Source organism: Thunnus thynnus, chromosome 13, assembly GCF_963924715.1.
Source record: "Thunnus thynnus chromosome 13, fThuThy2.1, whole genome shotgun sequence".
In the NCBI taxonomy this organism is placed as follows: domain Eukaryota; kingdom Metazoa; phylum Chordata; class Actinopteri; order Scombriformes; family Scombridae; genus Thunnus; species Thunnus thynnus.
In genome coordinates, this window is record NC_089529.1 from 14,258,500 (window position 1) to 14,279,031 (window position 20,532).

The 20,532-nt window shown below is 40.6% G+C and overlaps 1 protein-coding gene across 3 annotated transcripts; it reads left to right on the forward strand.

Moving 5' to 3' along the window:
* The first annotated feature begins 130 nt into the window (after positions 1–130).
* On the forward strand, positions 131–20,135 carry slc7a1a (solute carrier family 7 member 1a). Of its 3 annotated transcripts, none has more exons than XM_067608149.1 (13): positions 131–345; positions 8,368–8,639; positions 8,732–8,914; positions 9,058–9,216; positions 9,473–9,650; positions 9,922–10,055; positions 11,848–12,070; positions 13,009–13,148; positions 14,956–15,058; positions 15,608–15,813; positions 16,000–16,151; positions 16,257–16,365; positions 16,647–20,135. In XM_067608149.1, the coding sequence occupies exons 2-13, from the start codon at positions 8,459–8,461 to the stop codon at positions 16,826–16,828; spliced, it is 1,950 nt and encodes a 649-aa protein (XP_067464250.1). In that variant the 5' UTR covers positions 131–345; positions 8,368–8,458; the 3' UTR covers positions 16,829–20,135. The 3 variants fall into 3 exon arrangements, with proteins under 3 accessions (XP_067464250.1, XP_067464249.1, XP_067464251.1); XM_067608148.1 differs by lacking the exon at positions 131–345 and adding an exon at positions 4,176–4,349; XM_067608150.1 differs by lacking the exons at positions 131–345; positions 13,009–13,148 and adding exons at positions 4,184–4,349; positions 13,862–13,998.
* Positions 20,136–20,532: the final 397 nt, after the last annotated feature.

Here is a 20,532-nt window from a genome sequence, read left to right on the forward strand (position 1 = left end):
CTGCCTGTTTCATGATCAAAGCCGTTCATGTGAAATTATACCTACGAATTCGTTACTGATTTCAGCCTCTTGAGGCACAAATGCAGTAGTCTCAAGCCAATGACTACTGCAGAACTAGTAGTAACGAGGGCGGGGCTGCTTATATTTGCCTCTCTGCTCCCCATCGAACGAGCTCTTTAAGTTCCTCTTTACCACCTGTAAAGGAGGACAAACATCTTTGCCGACCGTCGTGTGTGGACGCAGTTTTGGGTACCATCGTTTCCAAGGTTTTTTTTTTTTTTTTAAAGACCTCTCAAGGAAATTGTCAATATCCTGGAACCCCCTCTTATGCGCTTCTTTTGCAAGGTAAAGAACAACTATGTAAACGTTGCATTTTGCTTCATAGCCACATGCATGAAAATGTTTGTTTTTTTTGAATGCGCGATTACTAACTTTCTAGTATGTGTATCCCGGTTTTGACTTGGTGGTTAACATGTCAGTCAGAGGCCCCCACACAAAAACACGCTTCCCTTGCGTAAAAAATGAGTGTGTATCTCACACGCTGCAAACCACATGCTCGCTTCCTTCGGACCCCATTTTAACTACTTTACAGCGCTGCGGCTCCTTACAGCATGCCTGTGTTTGTGACAGGGGGGGGCAAGCCCGAGGAAAGTATCCCAACTGTTCCTTTATTTACTTTTCACACAACTTGCACCTCACTATTAATGTTTGTACCGGATTCAAAACTGGTCTGGAACCGGGACTGAAAGGTTTGCATATACTCTTTGTGAGGGGAGGGAGGGAGGGGGGGGGGGGGGGGGGGGATGGTAAATGTAGTCTGGACTGGAGTGAAAGCAGCAAGTGGCCCCACACACAGCAGAAACTGACATGCAAGCAAGCAGCAAATAAAGAAGAGGTTGGAAAAGTACTCACATACTGTAGAAAAGTTAAAATAGCAGGGTGGGAAACCAATTGCTAAAATAAATTCTTTCAGTATCAAATCATTGATGTTCTGTCTTAAACCTTTTTATAACAATGTAATAATACCAGACATTAGATAGATGTAGTGTTTGAAAAATTATGAAAAATAGTAGTGTGGAGAGGACATTACTTACTTACTTACTCATTTATCAATTGAAATACAACCTACAATCACAAGAACACAGGATGTTGACAGGATGTGAGCGTATATAGTGATGGGTGCTTATGATAGAGGCATGAGTTGGCTCAACCTAATGGATTTGCACCTGAATTTGGCATTTGGAAAAACAGCTTGAATACTAAATAATCATCAGTCTTGTTTAGTGAAAGATGAGCATTTAAATGTCTGACCCCAGATGCTCAATTAATAAATAGCTAATTTTTTATGTTCCAATTTAACAGTATTTTACAAATGATACTGACAGTAGCAAGCCTTTTAGATCTCGATGGCATCAGCTCAGACCATATCTCATATATCTCCAGTCAGTCTAACTTTAGCTGGTCTGAAAGTGGGTCACTAGCAGGCAAGTTGCTGACTGCAGGGTTGGAACATGTCCTGTATGTAATCTGTACACTGTAGGTGGGCAGATCATAGGGGCAGATAACGCTGAAGAGTGTGAAACCTGTGAACAGAATAGTCATTATTATACATTCTCTCCTTGGGCTAACTTCAAGTCAATGAAATAATAGTGAAATTAAAATATTCCCCATTTATCTGGGGACCCCCATGGTAGTCCCTTAATGACCCTTGGGTGTCGTCTGACCCCACTATTAGAGTCACTAAAGGGTGTGTGTGTGTGTGTGTGTGTGTGTGTGTGGAAGCTTTCCAGGTTCACTCAGATTCTGGAGAGGGCTTCAGCATGCAAAGGGGCTTCATATTTCCTGTTCGCTGCACCTCTCAGGCTAACTGTTTGATTGCCTGTATGCGCAATTATACCAGCATGAACTTCTATTTGCTCTGAACTGTGTGTGGCTTTTGTTCGGACTCATAATGAAAAAAAAAAAGATGAAACAAGTTGCAGTTGGTGGTTTTTGACTTTGACTTGCAGTGTGCCAAATGTGAGTGACTGTAGCTGCAGTAAATAGATTACAGTGTGTACATAACATGAATCAGGACGTATTACGAAGTTGGGCAATAGTAATGCGCACACACACACATACACAATACATATTTATGCTTAAACTTGAAAACCGGTTAACTAAAATATTCATGTTCTTCTGGAGATGTTGGATGTCTCCCATCTTTGGCCAGTGCAGTTATAGTCCACCCACATTATCTTAACTCCTCTGAAGACAACTCGGCACTAATCAGCAAAGAGGCTGCAGTGTTCAACAGAGATACCAGTGTGTTTTGCTTTCTTTGATACACTTGAAGTCTGAAACTGAAAAAAATGAAAGGTCCTCCAGTGTCCTGACCTTAAAAAGCTGAAATAAGTGGAGGAGAGGGGCCAGTCTTTTGTTTCCTAAAATATGTGATTATTTTACTGGCCTATGTCCCAGACTCAGGGAGAAGGATGAGAGCAGGCAGGGTGGTTGTTTGTCTAGAAAGGCAGAGGGCATGCTGCCTGTCATTTATCCTTTTTCATAAGTTGTTAGTTTTGCTATAAGTTTGGCTAAACATACCAAAAGAAGAAGGTGCTCTCCTAGGTACTAGGTGCCCATAATTTAAACAAGTTCTAAATTACTCTTGAAGTTGATTGCAGATACTCCTTATTTAGGAAACATTATGACCTGCCAATGCATTACTCATATCATTTCTTTCTGCTCTGGGAGGTGGTGCACACCATGACTTTGCTTGTTCCTGACCGACTGACTGACTGACACACATTGTTGAAATCCACACGCATGAAAAGTTCAAGGTGACCCAGCGGGGCACGTATGAAACGGCCACCATCACAGTCTGTTAAATAGCAACACATGCTTTGTTTATATGCGCTACTGCAGCCCAAACGATAAAGTCTTTGCAACTTAGTTACCTGGGTAATTTAGATGACACCAGGAAATCATTGCAAACATAATAAGTAACCAGATTAGTAATGTGAATAGACTATTCACAGGGTATTTATACTATTAGCACAGTGATGTCTATCTGGCAGAGTCGAGAGGCATCATGTGTACACCAAGCTGCATGGGATGGGAACGGATAAAAACTGGCAACAGGCAGCAGTCATCATTCCACTGTTGCATGCCGTCCTTTCTCCTCTCGTGTATGCATGCAGGCAGTTACTTAGAGCTTAGCTAAGCAACAGTGAGCAAGATCTAACACGCATTATATGTTATGCGGGATAGTTAAGCGACAAAAGACAGATGAACAGCCAAAGACACAAAGTGAAAATGAGTTGCTGTTGCTTGAGTGCACTCCAGTGTATGTATATGTGCACACAAAGATACTGTCGAGTCTTCTACATCTTAGCTTGCCAGCATGGTATGATCTGCCCTCTGTAGATCATACCATAAGCACATTCTGCTGAGTGTATGGTTTTTCATTGACTATCAGCCCTAAAGCCACATGAGGTAAGGTGAAACCATACTCAAGGGAAATTTCTTAACGGTGACTTACCAGGATAACTCTGTTAAGCCAAATCTCTATTGACCATCTGAAATATGTTTTATCTACTATTTATTCAGTTTTTAGAAGATGCACTTCATTAATTACTGCCATATAAACCCAATTATTTGGTTGTAGTACTGAAAAAGGCCCTATTTCAGCCGTCAGCCCTTCCCTAAATGTCAAGCAGTGTCATATTAATGGTCTACTTTCATTGGTTCCAGAGACTCACACCCCCCTTCCCTGTTCACTCACTCCTTCCCACTGACAGACACTGCCTCTACTTTCTCCACAGTGGGTTGAGTACTATGCTTTCTAAAGCCTGTGGTATTCTCTACTAAATAATCATTCCGTTACAGAAAATCAAATAAAGCATCCATACATAAATGTGTGCACTTGCGTGCATGAGTGACAGCAATCCAAAGGCTTATCTGGATGCAGCCGCAAGTTACAGGCGCATTTTTGTAGATAAATTGGGTTACTGTGACTATTTGCATGTTTTTCGAGTGCAACTTTGTGATTGCATAAGAGTTAATATGCATCTGGAATTACTACTGTAAAATTAAATTTATCAAGGTTTCCACTGTCAGCCAACTACTTCTACATTATGACCGTGCGTGCGTGTGTGTTTGAACACCCAGTAGCTGCTTGGAATAGCCAAGCCATGTGATTCCTCCAGATTCTATTTCAGAACGGCGTCCGTCAAACACTCTGCACTCTTCACAGCAGCTCGAAGAATAGTTAGCAAATACGTTGTTTAATCCCTTTAGTTGCCATCGTTCCTTCGAACTTTCTGCTCCGATCAACAGGTGAAGCGTATCTTTAGGTGGTTTTGAGTGCTGTAAGTATTCGATTTCTTTGTATTTTCTCATTCCTCTGTATAGAAACAGATTATTGCAATTTTGACATTGATGTGTGGCATTGACATGTGCATGTGTATGTGTATTTCATTATGCTCCCTGTTTCAAGCATGTAAGGTTGTTGTGAATTGTCAGATTTCCTTTTGTTTAAGGTGTCATTATTTGGTCTGCTTAACTGTATTGACAGAAGACTGTATTGACTCAGCAGTTGCATAACCTGTGTACCCAGGTCAGGGAGGGGTCATGTGGTTCATATAGGCTACTTCACTTTCCACTGTGTTTGTATGCATTCCTATAAGCACTTTAAGATAACCCATGGCTATATGAATGGTATTTTCTCTAAGTTTTTTTTAAATGAAATTCCCAGGTTTTACAATGATGTACCACAGGTGCCGTTATAGTAATCAGCTATTTATTTACCTGGGCAGAATAATAATATAAGCAACAATACAATGGTTTTGCTGTTTGAACTTCCCAACCATGCTGTTACGTTTACTGGAATGTTGCAGTGCTTGTTTTTGAAATATGTATTTCATTTTTTTTAGTTTACATAATGTGTAAATGCAAATACCTGGATGTAGATTCTTTCTTTCATGATTATGGTCTCTTTTAGTTTTCATTCAGGAAAAAAAAGTATGCGGTTATGATTTAATCTCTATGAGACATCTGCATATCCATGAATTCCATGTCAGTACAGTATACCATATACTGTATTTAACGAGACACAACAAAATACCCTACACTAACACATCTGTGAAGTATAATCTTGTATCAGATTAGTATTAAAAGCTACATTATAATATTGTGGGTTCCTAATAGTTGGCAGTAGTACAGTGTTATATGATGTCTGAATGTACACCTGAGTGATTCTTTCCACACCATTTCTAAAGAGAACCACTGCTGACATGCAACACCATTTGATTAATGACACATTGCAAACAATAGTGACCTCTACAACACTAACTAGCAACTGCAAGTAGGAGAGATGGGATTCTTCTGACTTGTGTTGTAATTTCAGCTTGATTATGGTGAAGAATTAGGTACAACAGGAAACACAACTACCAGCCACAAGCCAGTTAATTAATAAAGAAAAGTGTTTTTAATATATATGGAAAAATCCTTTTTTGAAGCTTTTATTTTGTTTTTGTTAGATCTGTGGAGATCAACCACATTGTAAAACCTGTGACGTCTATTTTTGTAAAATCTATAAGCTGTTTTAATGTGGCTGGTTGAATGCCAGTCATACATACCATAGGAAAACCATAGTTTTGTCAGTGTTGTGTTTTTAGTAGCTCATCTCTGTGTGATCACTGCTAAGAAGAAGACAATTGCAGTAAATGTGTTGACGGGTTTCTCAGAACACTAACATGAATTTCTCCATCTGCAAACATGATCTTTGTGTACAAGTGTATAAGACATTTTACAGTTTATATGACTCCAAAATATTTTATATGTGATCTAATAGCCCAGGTTGGAAAGTTTGGAAAGTGTTCTGGAAAGAAAAAAAGGCTGCAAGGTCGTCACCTTAAGTCAACCTTAAGTGGAAGTTTCCATGACATGTGACGTGTTGCACTGTCCACATGACCTTTCTGGTTTTGTGTCCTCATGTCAGTTGGTTCTGGAGAGGTGCCATTGTCTAGAAATGGGTCACAGTGTTATGCTACTGCATGTCACTCACTCAATTCCCGACTTCTCTCTTCCACAGGACATGACACTGCGCTTCAGCCAGACTACCACAACTGAACTAATGTTGCACTAGGACATTGTTTATACCCCTGCCCCCCAACCCCTCCTTTTTTCCCCCCTTTCTATTCCTCGATCTGCCCTCCATATTTTTTCTCCCTCCAAATATCAAGTATTTCTTCTCCATATGTGAGCTCAGCACTGGGGAATGTGCATGAGATGTTGGACAGACTACTGACCACTATGGAGCGGGGTCATACAGCTGCAATTGGCCTCCAGAGGGAAGACACAGTGTCAAACTGTGTTGGCTGCTCATTCCTTCCCATATTCTCAACTTTTTTCATGAGCACAAACTATTGCATTTAGATATGAGTCTGTCAGAAAGTAGCATGCTGCCAAAGATAAATCTGTTCCAGCTCCAAGTCTTCAGTTTAGATACAGCTAATGTTATGCATGGCTGCCTGTGAAAACAGGTGTATAATGTCTTCTGTGGCTCTGGAGGAGGTTTCTGATGACATCATCAGGGTTTATTTTGTCTTAAAACTTTTGAATAGAAAGCAGGCATTATAAACTGGAAGTGAAAGGTCTAAAAGAGAGATCACAAATTATGATATCACAGCCCTTGCTGCTTCAGCATTGACTATCTATTTTTAATGTGTCTTGTGAGCACAGAAGTGCATTATTAAATTACTGGAGTATCCCTTAGATTTTAGCGTTCAAGGGAAACTTCAGTATTTTTCAACGTAGACCCTGCTTTCCTATCATTTTGGGTCTAAGTGACTAATGAGGACAAAAGTTTTTGAAATTGGTCCAGTATTGAGCAAGAGTGGTTCAGCCAGTGGCTGCGAAACAGGCTGCAGTGTAATCACACGTCAAAGTACGTCCACTAAAAGTGCTTATTTTTGGCACTGACAGGCTCAGATTGTTATTATAAGCATCTGACAACGAAAGTAAACACAAGAACACAGGAACTAGCTGCATGTAGTAGTGACTAATTTTTAAATTTCTGTTCCCATTAGTCACTTAGACCCAAAATGTTGGGAAAATAGGGTCCAGGTTGAAAAATACAGAAGTTTCCTTGCAAGTTTATAAATTCAGATCTTCTATTTTCAAGCTGATTTTCTGTCATATATACACTGTTATAATGTTGGATGTCTATGTTATTCATGGTCAAAACTGAGAGTCAAAAGCCCAGGCTTCAGGCTGCTCTGAACGCTCCGTTTCTAAAGTTACCTCTACTTACCAAAATGTCAAAATGATGTCAGAGTGTTTGCACATGCCCACAAAGATCTGTCCGTTCTTTAGTCTTTGTTGCTAAAGTTGTTCCATGGGTTGTTTGTGTTGTCTTCTCATATTTTGGATCATTTTATGGCTCAAATTTGTATGTATTTTAGAGGTTGACATTTTGAATAAAAAAAAATGAGGAAAAGAAGTGAAATCCTACTACTACTATTTGTTTACATTGCTGGCTGTGTCTCAGCAGACTTCCAGAAGCTGACCTTTCAGAACAGAGCCAGGAGCTAAAATGGCCTGTTTCAGACAGAGACTGAACTGAGGTGCTGCATAAAGGGCCACAGAATATAAGTAGAGCCCCAGAATATAATTATAGACCTGGAAATGTGAATGATAGGTGTTTAGGTGCCTTTAAAATAAGAGCAAGTTGCTTGTAACTGTCCATTTCCGTCTACTTTGGCCCATTTGTTATTTTATTTGCTTTCTATTAAGTCTGTTTACTTTGAGCACTCAACTTCATGGTGGACTGTCCTTATTTGTACTACCCCAAGTAGAAGTTTTATTACTTCAGGTATGTGTAGGAGTAACACAATGTGATGAGTCCCCGTTGCATGTTTCAAAACAGTGTTTCTGTGTCATGAGTTATGATTCTCTTTGTGTTGAACAGTCTGTTCAAAGGCTTTGCCTCCTCTCCTGTGAGTTGCGTTGTGTTATGTAACATATGTCAGCATTGTATCCAGCAATAAGATGGATTATCCCTATAGGCCCCTGGTTTTTTGGCTAGCAGTCACACATTGTGGATTTAGGTTGTGTTATGTAACACCCCAAGAAACCGTGTTCTACTTAAAATAAGTTTGTCGAGCACCAGTGAACCCCTTGAGCTCAGTCTGTAACTCTTAACTACTGCAATGTGATTGCAAACGTGGCCTCTATGTACTTTTCACACAGACATCCAACAGGCTATTTTTGGTGTATATTTTGTGTTCAAACTTTAGTCTTGAATAAAATTATACTCCTGTGGTGACCTGTTCATTTAAGAACCCCTAACCCTTCATTATTTCCCTCCTTTGCCTCCCTTTTAAGGTGTATGTGACCTCTCCCCTGTGACCTCTGAGCCCTGGTCAACCTTTTCCCCCTTGCCTCCCCTACCCTCCCTGAGGCCAGACTGTGATCCATGGCGCTGCTTCTTAGTTTCGCGAAGCAGTTGTTGAGGGTGAAGGTGGTGGACTGTAACACAGAGGATTCCCGTCTTTCCCGATGCCTCAATACTTTTGACCTGGTGGCCCTGGGCGTGGGCAGCACGCTGGGGGCTGGTGTCTATGTGCTAGCTGGTGCTGTTGCACGTGAGAATTCAGGTACGTTTGTATTATTTTAAATTATTAAAAATGTAGTGTGTTGCAAATTTTAAAACCTCTATAATCATGTGATTTGCATTGCCCCCCCCCAGGTCCTGCTATTGTGCTGTCTTTCCTGATAGCAGCATTAGCCTCGGTGTTGGCTGGCTTGTGCTATGCTGAATTTGGAGCCCGTGTTCCAAAGACAGGCTCGGCTTATCTGTACTCCTATGTGACTGTAGGGGAAATCTGGGCCTTCATCACTGGATGGAACCTCATCCTCTCCTATATCATCGGTAAACATGAAGCAATACCGCATTTCCTATTATGCTGTTCCCTTTTTGTTGAGGTGCAGAAAGCAGTTTGTGTTCATTTATAGTTGAAAAAAGATGAACAAAACAGGAAACAGTCACCAAGAGAAGTCCTCTCTCCATTTCAGGTACCTCCAGTGTGGCCCGTGCATGGAGCGCAACCTTCGACGAGTTGGTAGGGAAGTGCATAGAGCAGTTCTGCAGAAAGTACATGTCCATGGATGCACCAGGCATACTGGCAGAATATCCAGACATGTTTGCTGTAGTCATCATTATAACCCTTACAGGTAAAGACACTTCTACCTTTCTGTCTCTCTCATGTTTTCACTTTTGCTTCACATTGCTTGTATGCTTTGTCTCACCCTTGGACTTTTAACACTTGGTACAGTTGACATTGCAGATATCTATGACAGATACTTTGTTGACAAATTTGAGTACGAAACAGGTGTAATTCATTCAACAGTCCTTCCACGTCTCTTTCTCCAACAAGTGTTAATTTCTTTCTTCTTTTTGTTTCCTTTCTCTGTCTTTTCCATATTTAAGGTTTGCTGGCATTTGGGGTCAAAGAGTCAGCGATGGTGAACAAGGTTTTTACGTGCATCAACATCCTAGTCTTGCTGTTCATGGTGGTGTCCGGACTGGTCAAAGGCACTTTGAAGAACTGGCAGCTAGACCCTGAAGAGATCCTACATACCTACAATACCAGTAACTCCAGCCTCAAGTAAGGACATGCTCATACACACTCAGCTTTTTGACATGTCCATGTTGTTTCATGAGGCATACTTTGTTATTTTTGATACTGTATTTTTTTCAGCTGAAAGGGTCAGTTCACCCAAGAAGTTTTGCAGCATGCATCTGCAATCATGCATCATTTCTACCTCCATCCCAGAAACAATGTCTCATATACTCTGGATAATTTTTAAACAACTAATTCGTCCAATACAGTTTGTTTTTTTTGACAGTTTTAATCGTTCGTTTCTTCACATTTCCAGTATCACGGACAACCCACCTTCCAAAGAAAGGTTAGGAGAGGGTGGCTTCATGCCATTCGGTTTCACAGGCGTCCTTTCCGGAGCTGCTACCTGCTTCTATGCCTTTGTAGGATTTGACTGCATCGCCACCACAGGTCAGTGCAGGAGGATACCAGAAAAAACTTCCTCTGTTTTCTGGCCCCTTTTGTTTTACTTCTCATATCCCTTCTACTGCCTAATGGGCATGCTTCAGTTTTGGTGGTGGTGGTGGGGGTGGGGGGGGCATTTCTATCCTAAGCTTGTCTAAACATTCAGTAGTATTACATAAGAGGGGCAGGGCAGAGAGAAAAGATGCTGTTTAATGCATTTGGCCTAATTCTGCTCTTGGCAAAGTTCCAAGCACTGTGACGCAGGTTAGGGGGGAAAATGTTGATGTGAGGTTTGTGGGGGGGGGGGGGTGTTCCTCATGTTTTTCTACGCTGTGTACTGTTCATGCATGTAGTTTCTAATCTGCTCAGTCTGTTCAAGGACGCTGGCTTGTAATAAAGGGAGAGTTAACAAATTTCTTCCAGCTTGCCTGCTCTGTGGTCCCCCAGCCGTTCCCACCCCTCTGTTTCCTGAATTCTGATTGGCTAGCGTGAAGTTAACTCTGAACGAGTTTGCTTGAGTATGGCTTGTGGGGGCATGTCTGTCACACACACACAAACACAGGCAGGCCTAAGCCATTATATCATCTGTGTGTGTGTGTGTGTATTCTTGCTACCTAAAGTTAAGTTGGCATGAAGCCATCATCCCCTTCCCCCTCAACACACACACACACACACACACATACACACAAACATAGTCACACAACTGTTACCACTGTTATGCTTATGACGCCTGACCTTGGGTCAATCAGTGGCTGTCACCTGTCATGGACAGCAGTGCATGAGAGGATCCAGACACAGCGTTAGACACACACTCCATCATTGCAACATGATTTCATCGCAGAACAAGACCTGAGTGTTCACCTGTGGACCACTGTTGCATAAGCGCCTGCAGCTGAATAGTTAGGTGTTTCAGTCTTGTGGGGTGAATGGAGAAAATAAGTTCCTTGTTCGATTTGCTGCAAAATACCATGCAAAAGGCTTCTTAAATCTGTCAGTTTGCCACGTTTAGTGGAATTCTGCCAATACTGCTATAAAAGATTAAATGATGCATACAAAATCTGCTAAAGTCCTGCATTAAAATGTGTGTAGTTTGTTACCACCAACAGTAGTGTGGCTGCTAATGTAGGGATGTCAGGCTGTTGCAATGACAGTTGCACAAATGATAATTTAAGAAAGTAAAAATTTCCCTCCAGAATGAAAAAGCATGTTCCATTTAAACTATTTACGGAGACAAGTGACAACTTAGTGGACAGTTCTGTTACTTTTATGAAAATGTTACTTTCAATGCAACCAAAGCAGTTTTAGTGATCTGTGATCCTGCAGCAATTTATTATGTTGGCCTAGTTGATCATGATAACTTCTCAATCAAAAGTGGTGAACTCTTCTGAAACCTTGATGAGTTGCACTCATCGTTGAATGTCTCAAGAGCCAAACCTCTTCAGCCAAATAAAAGTGCACTTTCTACTTTGCTTAAAGGTGCAGTGTGTAGGATTTAGTGGCATCTAGTGGTGAGGTTGCAGATTGCAACCAACTGAATACCCCTCCACTCACCCTCCTAAGTGTACAGTCTGTTTTCATAAAGGGCTCACTCTAAGGTAACAAAATATTTTCAGGTGATTAAAACATATTTATGAATATTATATCCCATTTCTGCCAAGCCCTTTCCGCTAGATGCCACTAAATTCTACCCACTGCATCTTTAATAGGACAATCGGTCGCAGTAAATTGTTTTGTGTCTTTTGTGTCTGACAAAATTTACAACCCCTTTAACTGTGTTTTTTCACTGTCTGTGCCCTAGGTGAAGAGGTGAAGAACCCCCAGAGAGCCATTCCTATTGGCATCGTATCCTCTCTGCTCATCTGCTTTGTAGCGTACTTCGGTGTTTCTGCTGCCCTCACCCTAATGATGCCATACTATCTGCTGGACAGCAACAGCCCTCTTCCTGTAGCTTTTAAATATGTAGACTGGGGAGGAGCCAAATATGCTGTGGCTGTAGGCTCTCTTTGTGCTCTGTCTACTAGGTAAGCCCTTACACACGCCTGCATTTGTCTGGTCTAAGTTTAAAATACACGCTTGTACTCTCTTACACATGTAGACATATATGTATATGTGTATATATGTGTGTGCGTGTGTGTGTGTGTGTGTGTATATATTATTTATATATATATATATACATATTATTATATTATTATATAATATATACACACACACACTAATAATAATAATATATACACCCACACTATTATATATATATATATATATATATGATATATACACACACACACTGTTTGTGTGTGTGTAACTGTGTGAGTGTATATTTAACTTCAGTGGGCATTTGATCCCTTAACTAAAATAAGACCATTGCTAAGAATATCGTACCATCAGTCTATGTATGTGGTTATGTAACACTTGCTCATGTCACCAAAGGCCAACACAAGCTGCATCTTTACCAATAATCAGTTTTTAATTGTGGTATTCATGTACATACAGTACCAGTCAGAAGTTTGGACACACCTTCCCATTCCCTTGAACGAGAAAGTGTGTCCAAATTTTTGTCTTATACTGTATATACTTTATATTGCACATCATTTGAATTAATATTACTTTTATAAATAATTATGATTAATTATGAATTATACATGAATTATATCATTTAAAAATGTGTGCATAGTTTACTTGAGGTGACCATTTGCATCATCTCTGGCGCTCATATGATCTTAAAAGCACAGCAGATGAAAAATATTGGTTGATGCGTGTGAACAGAAGTATGCTTTGATATTAAATATGTTCCTGCATGCCACTATATAACTATATGTGTATCATGTTGTATAAATGAATGTATGTATACTGTATGATGTTCGTTGTGTATTTGAGCTGGTGTCTCTGTTCATGTATGTTTCACGGCATTCTCATGGGTATAAGTGTGGATACTATATATCCTGGTTTTCCCCCCTGGTAGCCTGCTGGGTTCTATGTTCCCTATGCCCCGTGTGATCTGGGCTATGGCTGATGATGGGCTGCTTTTCAAGTTCATGGCTGAGATCAGCCCCCGCACCAAAACCCCGCTAACTGCAACCCTCACCTCTGGCGTAGGGGCAGGTGAGACACTAACACGCATGTTTTAAAACGGCACCCATGTTCACTGAAGCTTCTTTTCATGCTGCTGGGCTGAGCTGTGCTGGGTTGCAAATGATCTGCCACTTGCAGATTCTATTTTGGCTGTGTTTTGAAGAAACCTGCCAGAAATCAGCACTCAAGCATGAAAAGGGAATTACTAAGTGTTTCTAACCCTGTCTTACATGGCCAGGTTTCTCTTTTTAGTTGGTTGAGGCAGTCCAGGTCATAGTATTTCTTCTTTTTTGTTCTTCTAACATGGGTTAGTGAATGAACTTTAAGAGACTTAAGGGATATTAGCACATTGCATCTTGGGAGTAAGAAGGAATATAAATGCCATAATGAAATGCATGGTGTAGTAACAATAGATGATCCGCTGCCGTGGAACGGAAAGTAAATGCATGTGGAACAACATATTTGTTATTCAAGAGGAAGAAATTGTGCATGCTGGTATCAGAACATCTTTACTGGTATCAGTCCAACATCATGCCCCTGCAGCTCTTCAGTGTAGCCGGTCGTTCATTGCACGTTCGTCAGCCCTAAATCCACAACTCCTATCTTGCCAGTGATATTCGTCTCCTTTCGCTAATTCTCCCCCCTCTTCCATACTGACCTCATTCAATTCTTCCCTTCCCCTTGTACATCTACTCTACACCTGTCACCCCAATCTGATGTTTTCCTCCCCACGCCATCCCCAGTCTGTTGGGTTCCATGTTCCCTCTACCCCGTATCATCTTTGCCATGGCTCGGGATGGCCTGCTCTTCTCCTTCCTGGCCCGTGTCAGCGAGAGGAAATCCCCCATAACGTCAACTATGACCGCCGGGGTTATGTCTGGTAAGATGAATAGGGAATGTCAAATAGGAAGCATGACAAAGAGTGAGGAAGAAGAAATAGATGTGATGTGATGTGATGTGAAAGTTGAAATAAGACCTCTTTGTCAGTATGGGAATTAGCACAAATAGCAAATAGAGAGAGTGGCTTGTCCATAACTTGTGACCATTTAAACATGTTTTTTTTTTAATTCTGGAGTTAACTCACTATTTACTTTCATCTGAAAGGAGTTGTGTGGTAGTAAATGTAGCTACCAATCGTGTTTGTTACGCCACTTGTGATATATAATACCAGTAAAAAGATTGGACACATTTTCTCATTCAAGGGAATGAGAGGGTGTGTAAAAACTTTTGACTGGTACTGTATATATGCTTAGAATTGTGTCCTACCTACAACAAACCTGTTTAGGACCTTCAGAGTCTACAGCCATCCTAGCAGCTTTGTGAGGTGGTGCTTTAGCATGCTGATGTTTATCAGATATGTTAACCACTTTAGTTTAGCAGGGTCAGCCTTATGTTCCCTCATGAATGTTTTTTTCCCCACTCAAATTAGGTCCTATGTTCACTGAGCCCCATGTTCCCTCAGCATCAGTGCCAGCCCTTAAATAATGCACACAATGTGCTGTTGGGGTCCCCTGAATGGTGGGGGTTTGAGTTAGGGTTAGAGGGTTAGGGTTAGGGTTAGGGTCAGACAGACAGACAGACAGACAGACAGACAGACAGACAAACAAAAACATTACCTCATAAACATTAGACACACTCCCAGTTTAGCATGTTAGGGAGTTGGATGACTAATAAAAATTCCACACAAGACCTTAACCTCAAATGTTTATGGAAGGTCAGAGGAGTAACTTCAAAACACATTACAGTCCCTTTTTTTTATAACAAGGTTTCTTAGGCTTAAACATGTATTCTCAACGTTCCATCTCTCTCTCTCTTTTCTCTTTTTTGCTCTTTGAAGCTATCATGGCATTTCTGTTCGACCTTAAGGACCTGGTGGACCTGATGTCAATAGGGACGCTGCTGGCCTACACATTAGTGGCTGCTTGTGTCCTGGTGCTCAGGTCAGTGGAAGAGAGACAGTATATGTAGAGTTTAACTGGGGACACCGGGGTTGAACTGGTGCATATTTTTTCCTGAGTTATCAAATGTTCATGCGTGAATGTGTGGAATTCACAGTGGCAAGCAGCTGGAGAAGTAATTTGAAGTTGGTTCAGCTTGAGGCTGTAAGGTTATGCTTGTCAATGTCATGTGTAACCAGACTACATTTTATTGTAGTTACTGCAGTGACCAATCTTGCACACTTTGCAATAATATCACCACCTTCCTGCTGCCTGGAGTTTGTGTCCCTGCATTCATATTGAAAGCAATCTCATACTCCATTGATTTTATACCGCGAGACAAATTATGACTGACTTAAACTGTTGTTGCTGAAAATTTTGCTGCAGCTGACAGTAGGATTGACATTACTCATAAGCAGGTTCATTGTGCACTAGTGTTGCAATATTATTACTGCATTACCACTGGGACTAATTTCAAGTGGTGTGAATTCAGAGTAACGTTGCAATGGTAAAACAGCTCTATGTGTGTGTGTGTGTGTTTGATTGTGTCAGGTACCAGCCCACGCAGCCCAGTCTGGTGTATGAAATGGCCAATACCCAGGAGGAGGTGGAGATGAGCGATGGCATCAGTGCCCCCAGTATGGGCATCCTGCCTGGTGTGGAGGAAAGGCTCAGCTTTAACACCCTGATGTTCCCGGACAACCCTGAGCCGTCCATACTGTCAGGCTTCACTGTCAACATCTGTGCCTCTCTCTTGGGTATGTGAACATACAAGACCCATGAGCATTGGGTCTTTATTTGTCTTGAATCCAGGTGTACAGTAGATTGATAGTAGATTATAGTAGAATTAAAATATATTTACTGAGTCTAGAGTTACGCTTGAAATAATCTAAAATCTGGGTCCTTTTGCATATTTGACTGATCCTATTGTGTCCTTCTTGCAGGACTGTTGATCCTGGCATTCAGTGTACTGGCAGTGCAGGGGGGCCTCGCTATGTGGAATATTATAGCCCTCAGTGTCATCTTCATGGCGTGTCTCCTCCTCACCTTTATCATCTGGAGACAGCCTGAGAGCAAGACGAAACTCTCCTTCAAGGTTTGAGCTGCAAACTCAATCTTTAAAGTTTATGTCTTTCACTTCCTCTGGTCCTTACACTTAATGTTTGCTTTTCCTCTTTTGCTATGATATTTGACTCTTTAGGTTCCACTGCTACCCTTCATTCCAGTGATCAGCATGTTTGTCAATGTCTACCTGATGATGCAGCTGGACAGAGGCACTTGGATACGATTTTCAGTCTGGATGGCTATAGGTAGATAGACTCCATCTCTATCCTTCATTTCCTGTTTTTCCAGGGTTTAGACTGACTTAATTGTAAAAATGATATTGATCCCTAAAAGGGAAATAGTCTTTTGCCTCATAAACCATGCACTTCACTGCTGATGCTCTGTTGATGATCAGTTTGCTTTCTTTAATAGCTTGAACTAAGGCAGTTCAACATGGTTACCATACAGTCCACTTTATTATGTCATCAATCTAAAAATGTAATCTGATTTTAGAGATGATAACGGTATCTCTTGTTCTGTTTTTCAGGTTTCCTGATCTACTTCTGCTACGGTATTCATCACAGCGCCGAGGCCACTATGGTCCACTCGTCTCCAGACACAGAGATGAACGGCTTCAAGCTTGACCATGATTCAGCCATGTCACCAGAAAAGGAGGCCTTCCTCCACAACGGCATCGAGGTCAGAGAAGATGATGAAGGAGATTTGTAGGAAGGATCAGAACATACTGTACATTTCATCCTGCCCTGACGCCAGTCGGTCTGCGCGTATTTTTGACAGGACAAGTCCCAGTCCCCTCATTGGCAGTACTCCCCATTTTGGCAGTTGAAAGTAACGATAAATAACTAAATAACTAAAACCTGTGACTTTCCCCTTCGGCTGCTGGGTAGAACACAGACAACTGGTGGTAATTCACGTGCAAAAACAGGACTTTTGAAGCCTCATGTTCTATCATTTCAGTATTTTGTTTGTTGCCCCTTTTGCTTGGCCTTGGGTTTAAACTGCCGTTGTCATTTGGCTATCTCAGGGGGGAGGGGACATGTTGGAGACATGAAACATGTCAATGTTTCCTATAGGTTCAGGGATACTGGAAGACCATAATATTTGCTTCGGGTCGTCTGAAGAGTGTCTGGATTACAGTGCTGGCAGTAGAACTATGTGCACATGTGCAATCAGCTTTTCTCCGGATGCCATAAAGTTCAACAGTAATCTCTATTTTTCTCTTTCTTTCTGTTAAAACATAAATACTATATAGCTACATTTTCCTGAACATTAGATCACAGTCAGTATTAAATACAGATGCCAATAGCTACATTCTCTTATTGCAAATGTGAATACCTGCCAACTCTTATGTAACTGATGCTGAAATGCTGCTCTAACAATCCTTCGTGACAGGTGGGAGCTTGCACAATACACTGCTTGTCAATTATATAATTACCCTTGTTCACTAGCAGAACAAGGTGGTCGGGCCACTGGTTGCACCTATAAGTGGACCAGCAGGGAGCTGTAGCCTACAGTTTCTGCGTGTCCAATTTCAAGTCTAAGTATGATGCAGAAATAGTTGTTTTAATCTAGGTTAAAAATTCCATACATATAAGATTCAGAGGAGGAGATGAGGTCTAAAGCCTAAGGAACATTTTAAATTGAGTAGTTTGTTAACAGATGTCTGCATCCTCTTCATAAAAATAATGACAGATGTTACTGATACATGTAAAACATCAGGTGAAGACACTGACAGTGTAACAACCAGAATACACAAGGCACGGACACCGCTCAACACGTCTGTCACAGCATGGCTGCAGTAGAGTGCGTCCATTACAACCAACTGAAGCTGCTACAATGACTGTAGAAGCCGCGCGACTCGTCTCTGTTTAAAAAAACAAGTACAAACTGTTTAAAAATGATTGAAATAAATATCTCATTGTACCAGAGGCAATGCAATGCAACAGGAATAATCAATGTGTATCCATGATCCTCTAGTTAATTAATTCAGTAGCATTTAATATAGCCTACACTTCCAAACCCTACATAACAAACTGCATTATCACTTGGCAAAACGCAATATGCATGCATTGTCAGAGATGGACTCTGTGTAGCAGGTGGAAAACCCAGCTCCGCCCCGCCTACGTGACGTGCCATCCGTGCCTGGTGTATTTCAGCTGTAAGTCAGTTAATGTCATGTAACAGGAGATTTTCACAGTGCTGGCTGCTGTGTCTTTTTGAATCCATAGCTTGTAAAATTTAGTTTCCCATATAAATAATACAGGCCAACTTTTTTTTTTTTCTTCAAATGTTTAATTTGGGTTTGTGTTTGTTCCCTGTTTATTTTACGCCTTTCTCATGTGCCTTTTTATTACCCACTTCTTAAAACGTGGTCATTTCCAGTGTGTTTTTCAGATTCTGAATCTGATTGATTCATTTTTACAATGAAGCAAAAGCCATCAAAGAATTTGATCAGGTACACCTTTCTATTTTTAGCTTGTATTCATTAAAATATATAATACTTTAAGATAAGTTTCTCTTTTCATAGCCTTAAAAGTAACTATTAATTGGTTAACATTTAGATCACCAATATTCCCATTAGCTGTAACCCTCTAGTGCATTCACTGTGGTTTTGGGAGTCTCTTACAACAAAGTAGCTGTCTATAAGTAGCAACATGTATAATTAAGATTGTGTATATAAGATATTGTTTATATTTCTTGCAGTAAATTATTTGTAAATTGGAGAAAAGGCTTTTTGTTATTTTGAATGCCTAATGACTTTTGTGCATAACTAGAAGCATCTGTCTGTAGGTGCTTCAGTTATGGCAGATATTACGTTGCCCTGCAAGTGTCAAACATTGCGTTCTTTATATTGTGTTTACAGTATCAGTGCAACTGAAACTTTGTATCCTCAGGGTTGGCAAAGTCACTGCCTTCACCTTCTTTTGTCATGACTTTTACCGCGTATGCCTTTATTAACAAAAAAAGTGCAGTTATAAAACTAGAAACATGAGACGTTGGCATGACAACAGCAGAAACAAGTTCATTGAGGTCATTGTGAGCTGCTTGTTATGTAGCCTTTCACAGAAGTGTAATAATCTTACACCTTCATCAACCATACATGACTGACTTTTCTAGCCGTTTTTGTTATTTGTGAACGGAACAGCTTAATGGACTGAAATTTAGCAATATCTACCCTTTGTGGTACTTGCAGAAATAAACTTGCTGTTTCACAAATAATCAAAGTACATAAAAATCACATTTACCATCAGTCTATTTGTTTCAACTAATTTTATCAATTCACAGTCTAACATTCTAATTTACACTCCAATCATACATCGTGGTTTGTTTTTCTCTCTGTGACATTTACTGTACATTAGATTTTCTGTTGAATTAATATGAAGGGATTCATGTATAATTGAAAATCTATTGCTGTCTATTGCTACATGTGATGCCAAATCTCAGTGTTTACTTCTGCAATAAATACACATACACTCATATATAAATACTCTATCCTCTAATAACACAAGTTCTGAGACGGTTCTTCTTTCTTTGTGCCTTGATGCTGCTTTAAGACCTTACTGACCTTAGCTTTCCCCTTTACATATCATGTGTGTCACATCATGAGGCTTTTGATGTTTCAAATCCAGAAGCAGCCAGTGTTGACGACTGGTTACTTCATGTTGATGTCATTTTGCTGTGATTAGATAACATCCTCTGGCTACTTTTATGTTTTTTATTGCTGCTTTATGGTTGCCTTTTCCCAGGACTTTTTTTTTTTTGGTGTGTGAAATTATGTGTAAATTTTGTTGAAAAAACAAAAAAGATATGTCTATTATGGTCACATTAGTGGGTCACTCATTATTCATGGCTTCTCATTTTGTTAATCAGCACTGTGGTTCATTCATTCACTTGATGTTGCCTTATATAAGAGGTGTAATCTTTTCTTTTTGTTGAGATGCTGGATTTACGCACAAGCTGCAGCTTTTTAAAAACCAAATGTGTATCCTGGGGAGTGTGGATGTTCTGAATATTCTTGGCCTTGCAAAAACTCACGGTCCGCTTGATAGACCTACATCTCCTACCGGTCTTCTTCAGCAGACAGAATTGGCTCAGTTGCCAATGTATTAACGCCAACATGGACAGGCAAGGGGTCAAAATCACTGACCCCTCAGAAGAAAGACTGAAGAAAGATCAAGGAAAGCATTCAAACTTACTGTGGGTCAAGTGATGTTAGACTCCGTTTGCTGAGGAAGACAGTGACATGTGGTGAAAGCTCTGGATAAAGCTAGAAAGTGAACCTTGCCCTCTGGTGTCAGATATATTTTCAGTTATACCCCTCCAAATGCTATCAACCATCATAAAACAGCTTCCAGGTCACTGTTGAAACACTATACATTGTCTGACTTGGTGACAAATACAAAACTAGTGCG

Excerpts from the sequence above, each read along its gene's own strand:
- slc7a1a (XM_067608149.1), top strand. The coding sequence starts at position 8,459 with ATGGCGCTGCTTCTTAGTTTCGCGAAGCAGTTGTTGAGGGTGAAGGTG. Across the intron at positions 8,640-8,731 it reads TGTTGCACGTGAGAATTCAG|GTCCTGCTATTGTGCTGTCT; the intron begins GTACGTTTGTAT and ends GCCCCCCCCCAG. Across the intron at positions 13,149-14,955 it reads CACCTCTGGCGTAGGGGCAG|CTATCATGGCATTTCTGTTC; the intron begins GTGAGACACTAA and ends TGCTCTTTGAAG.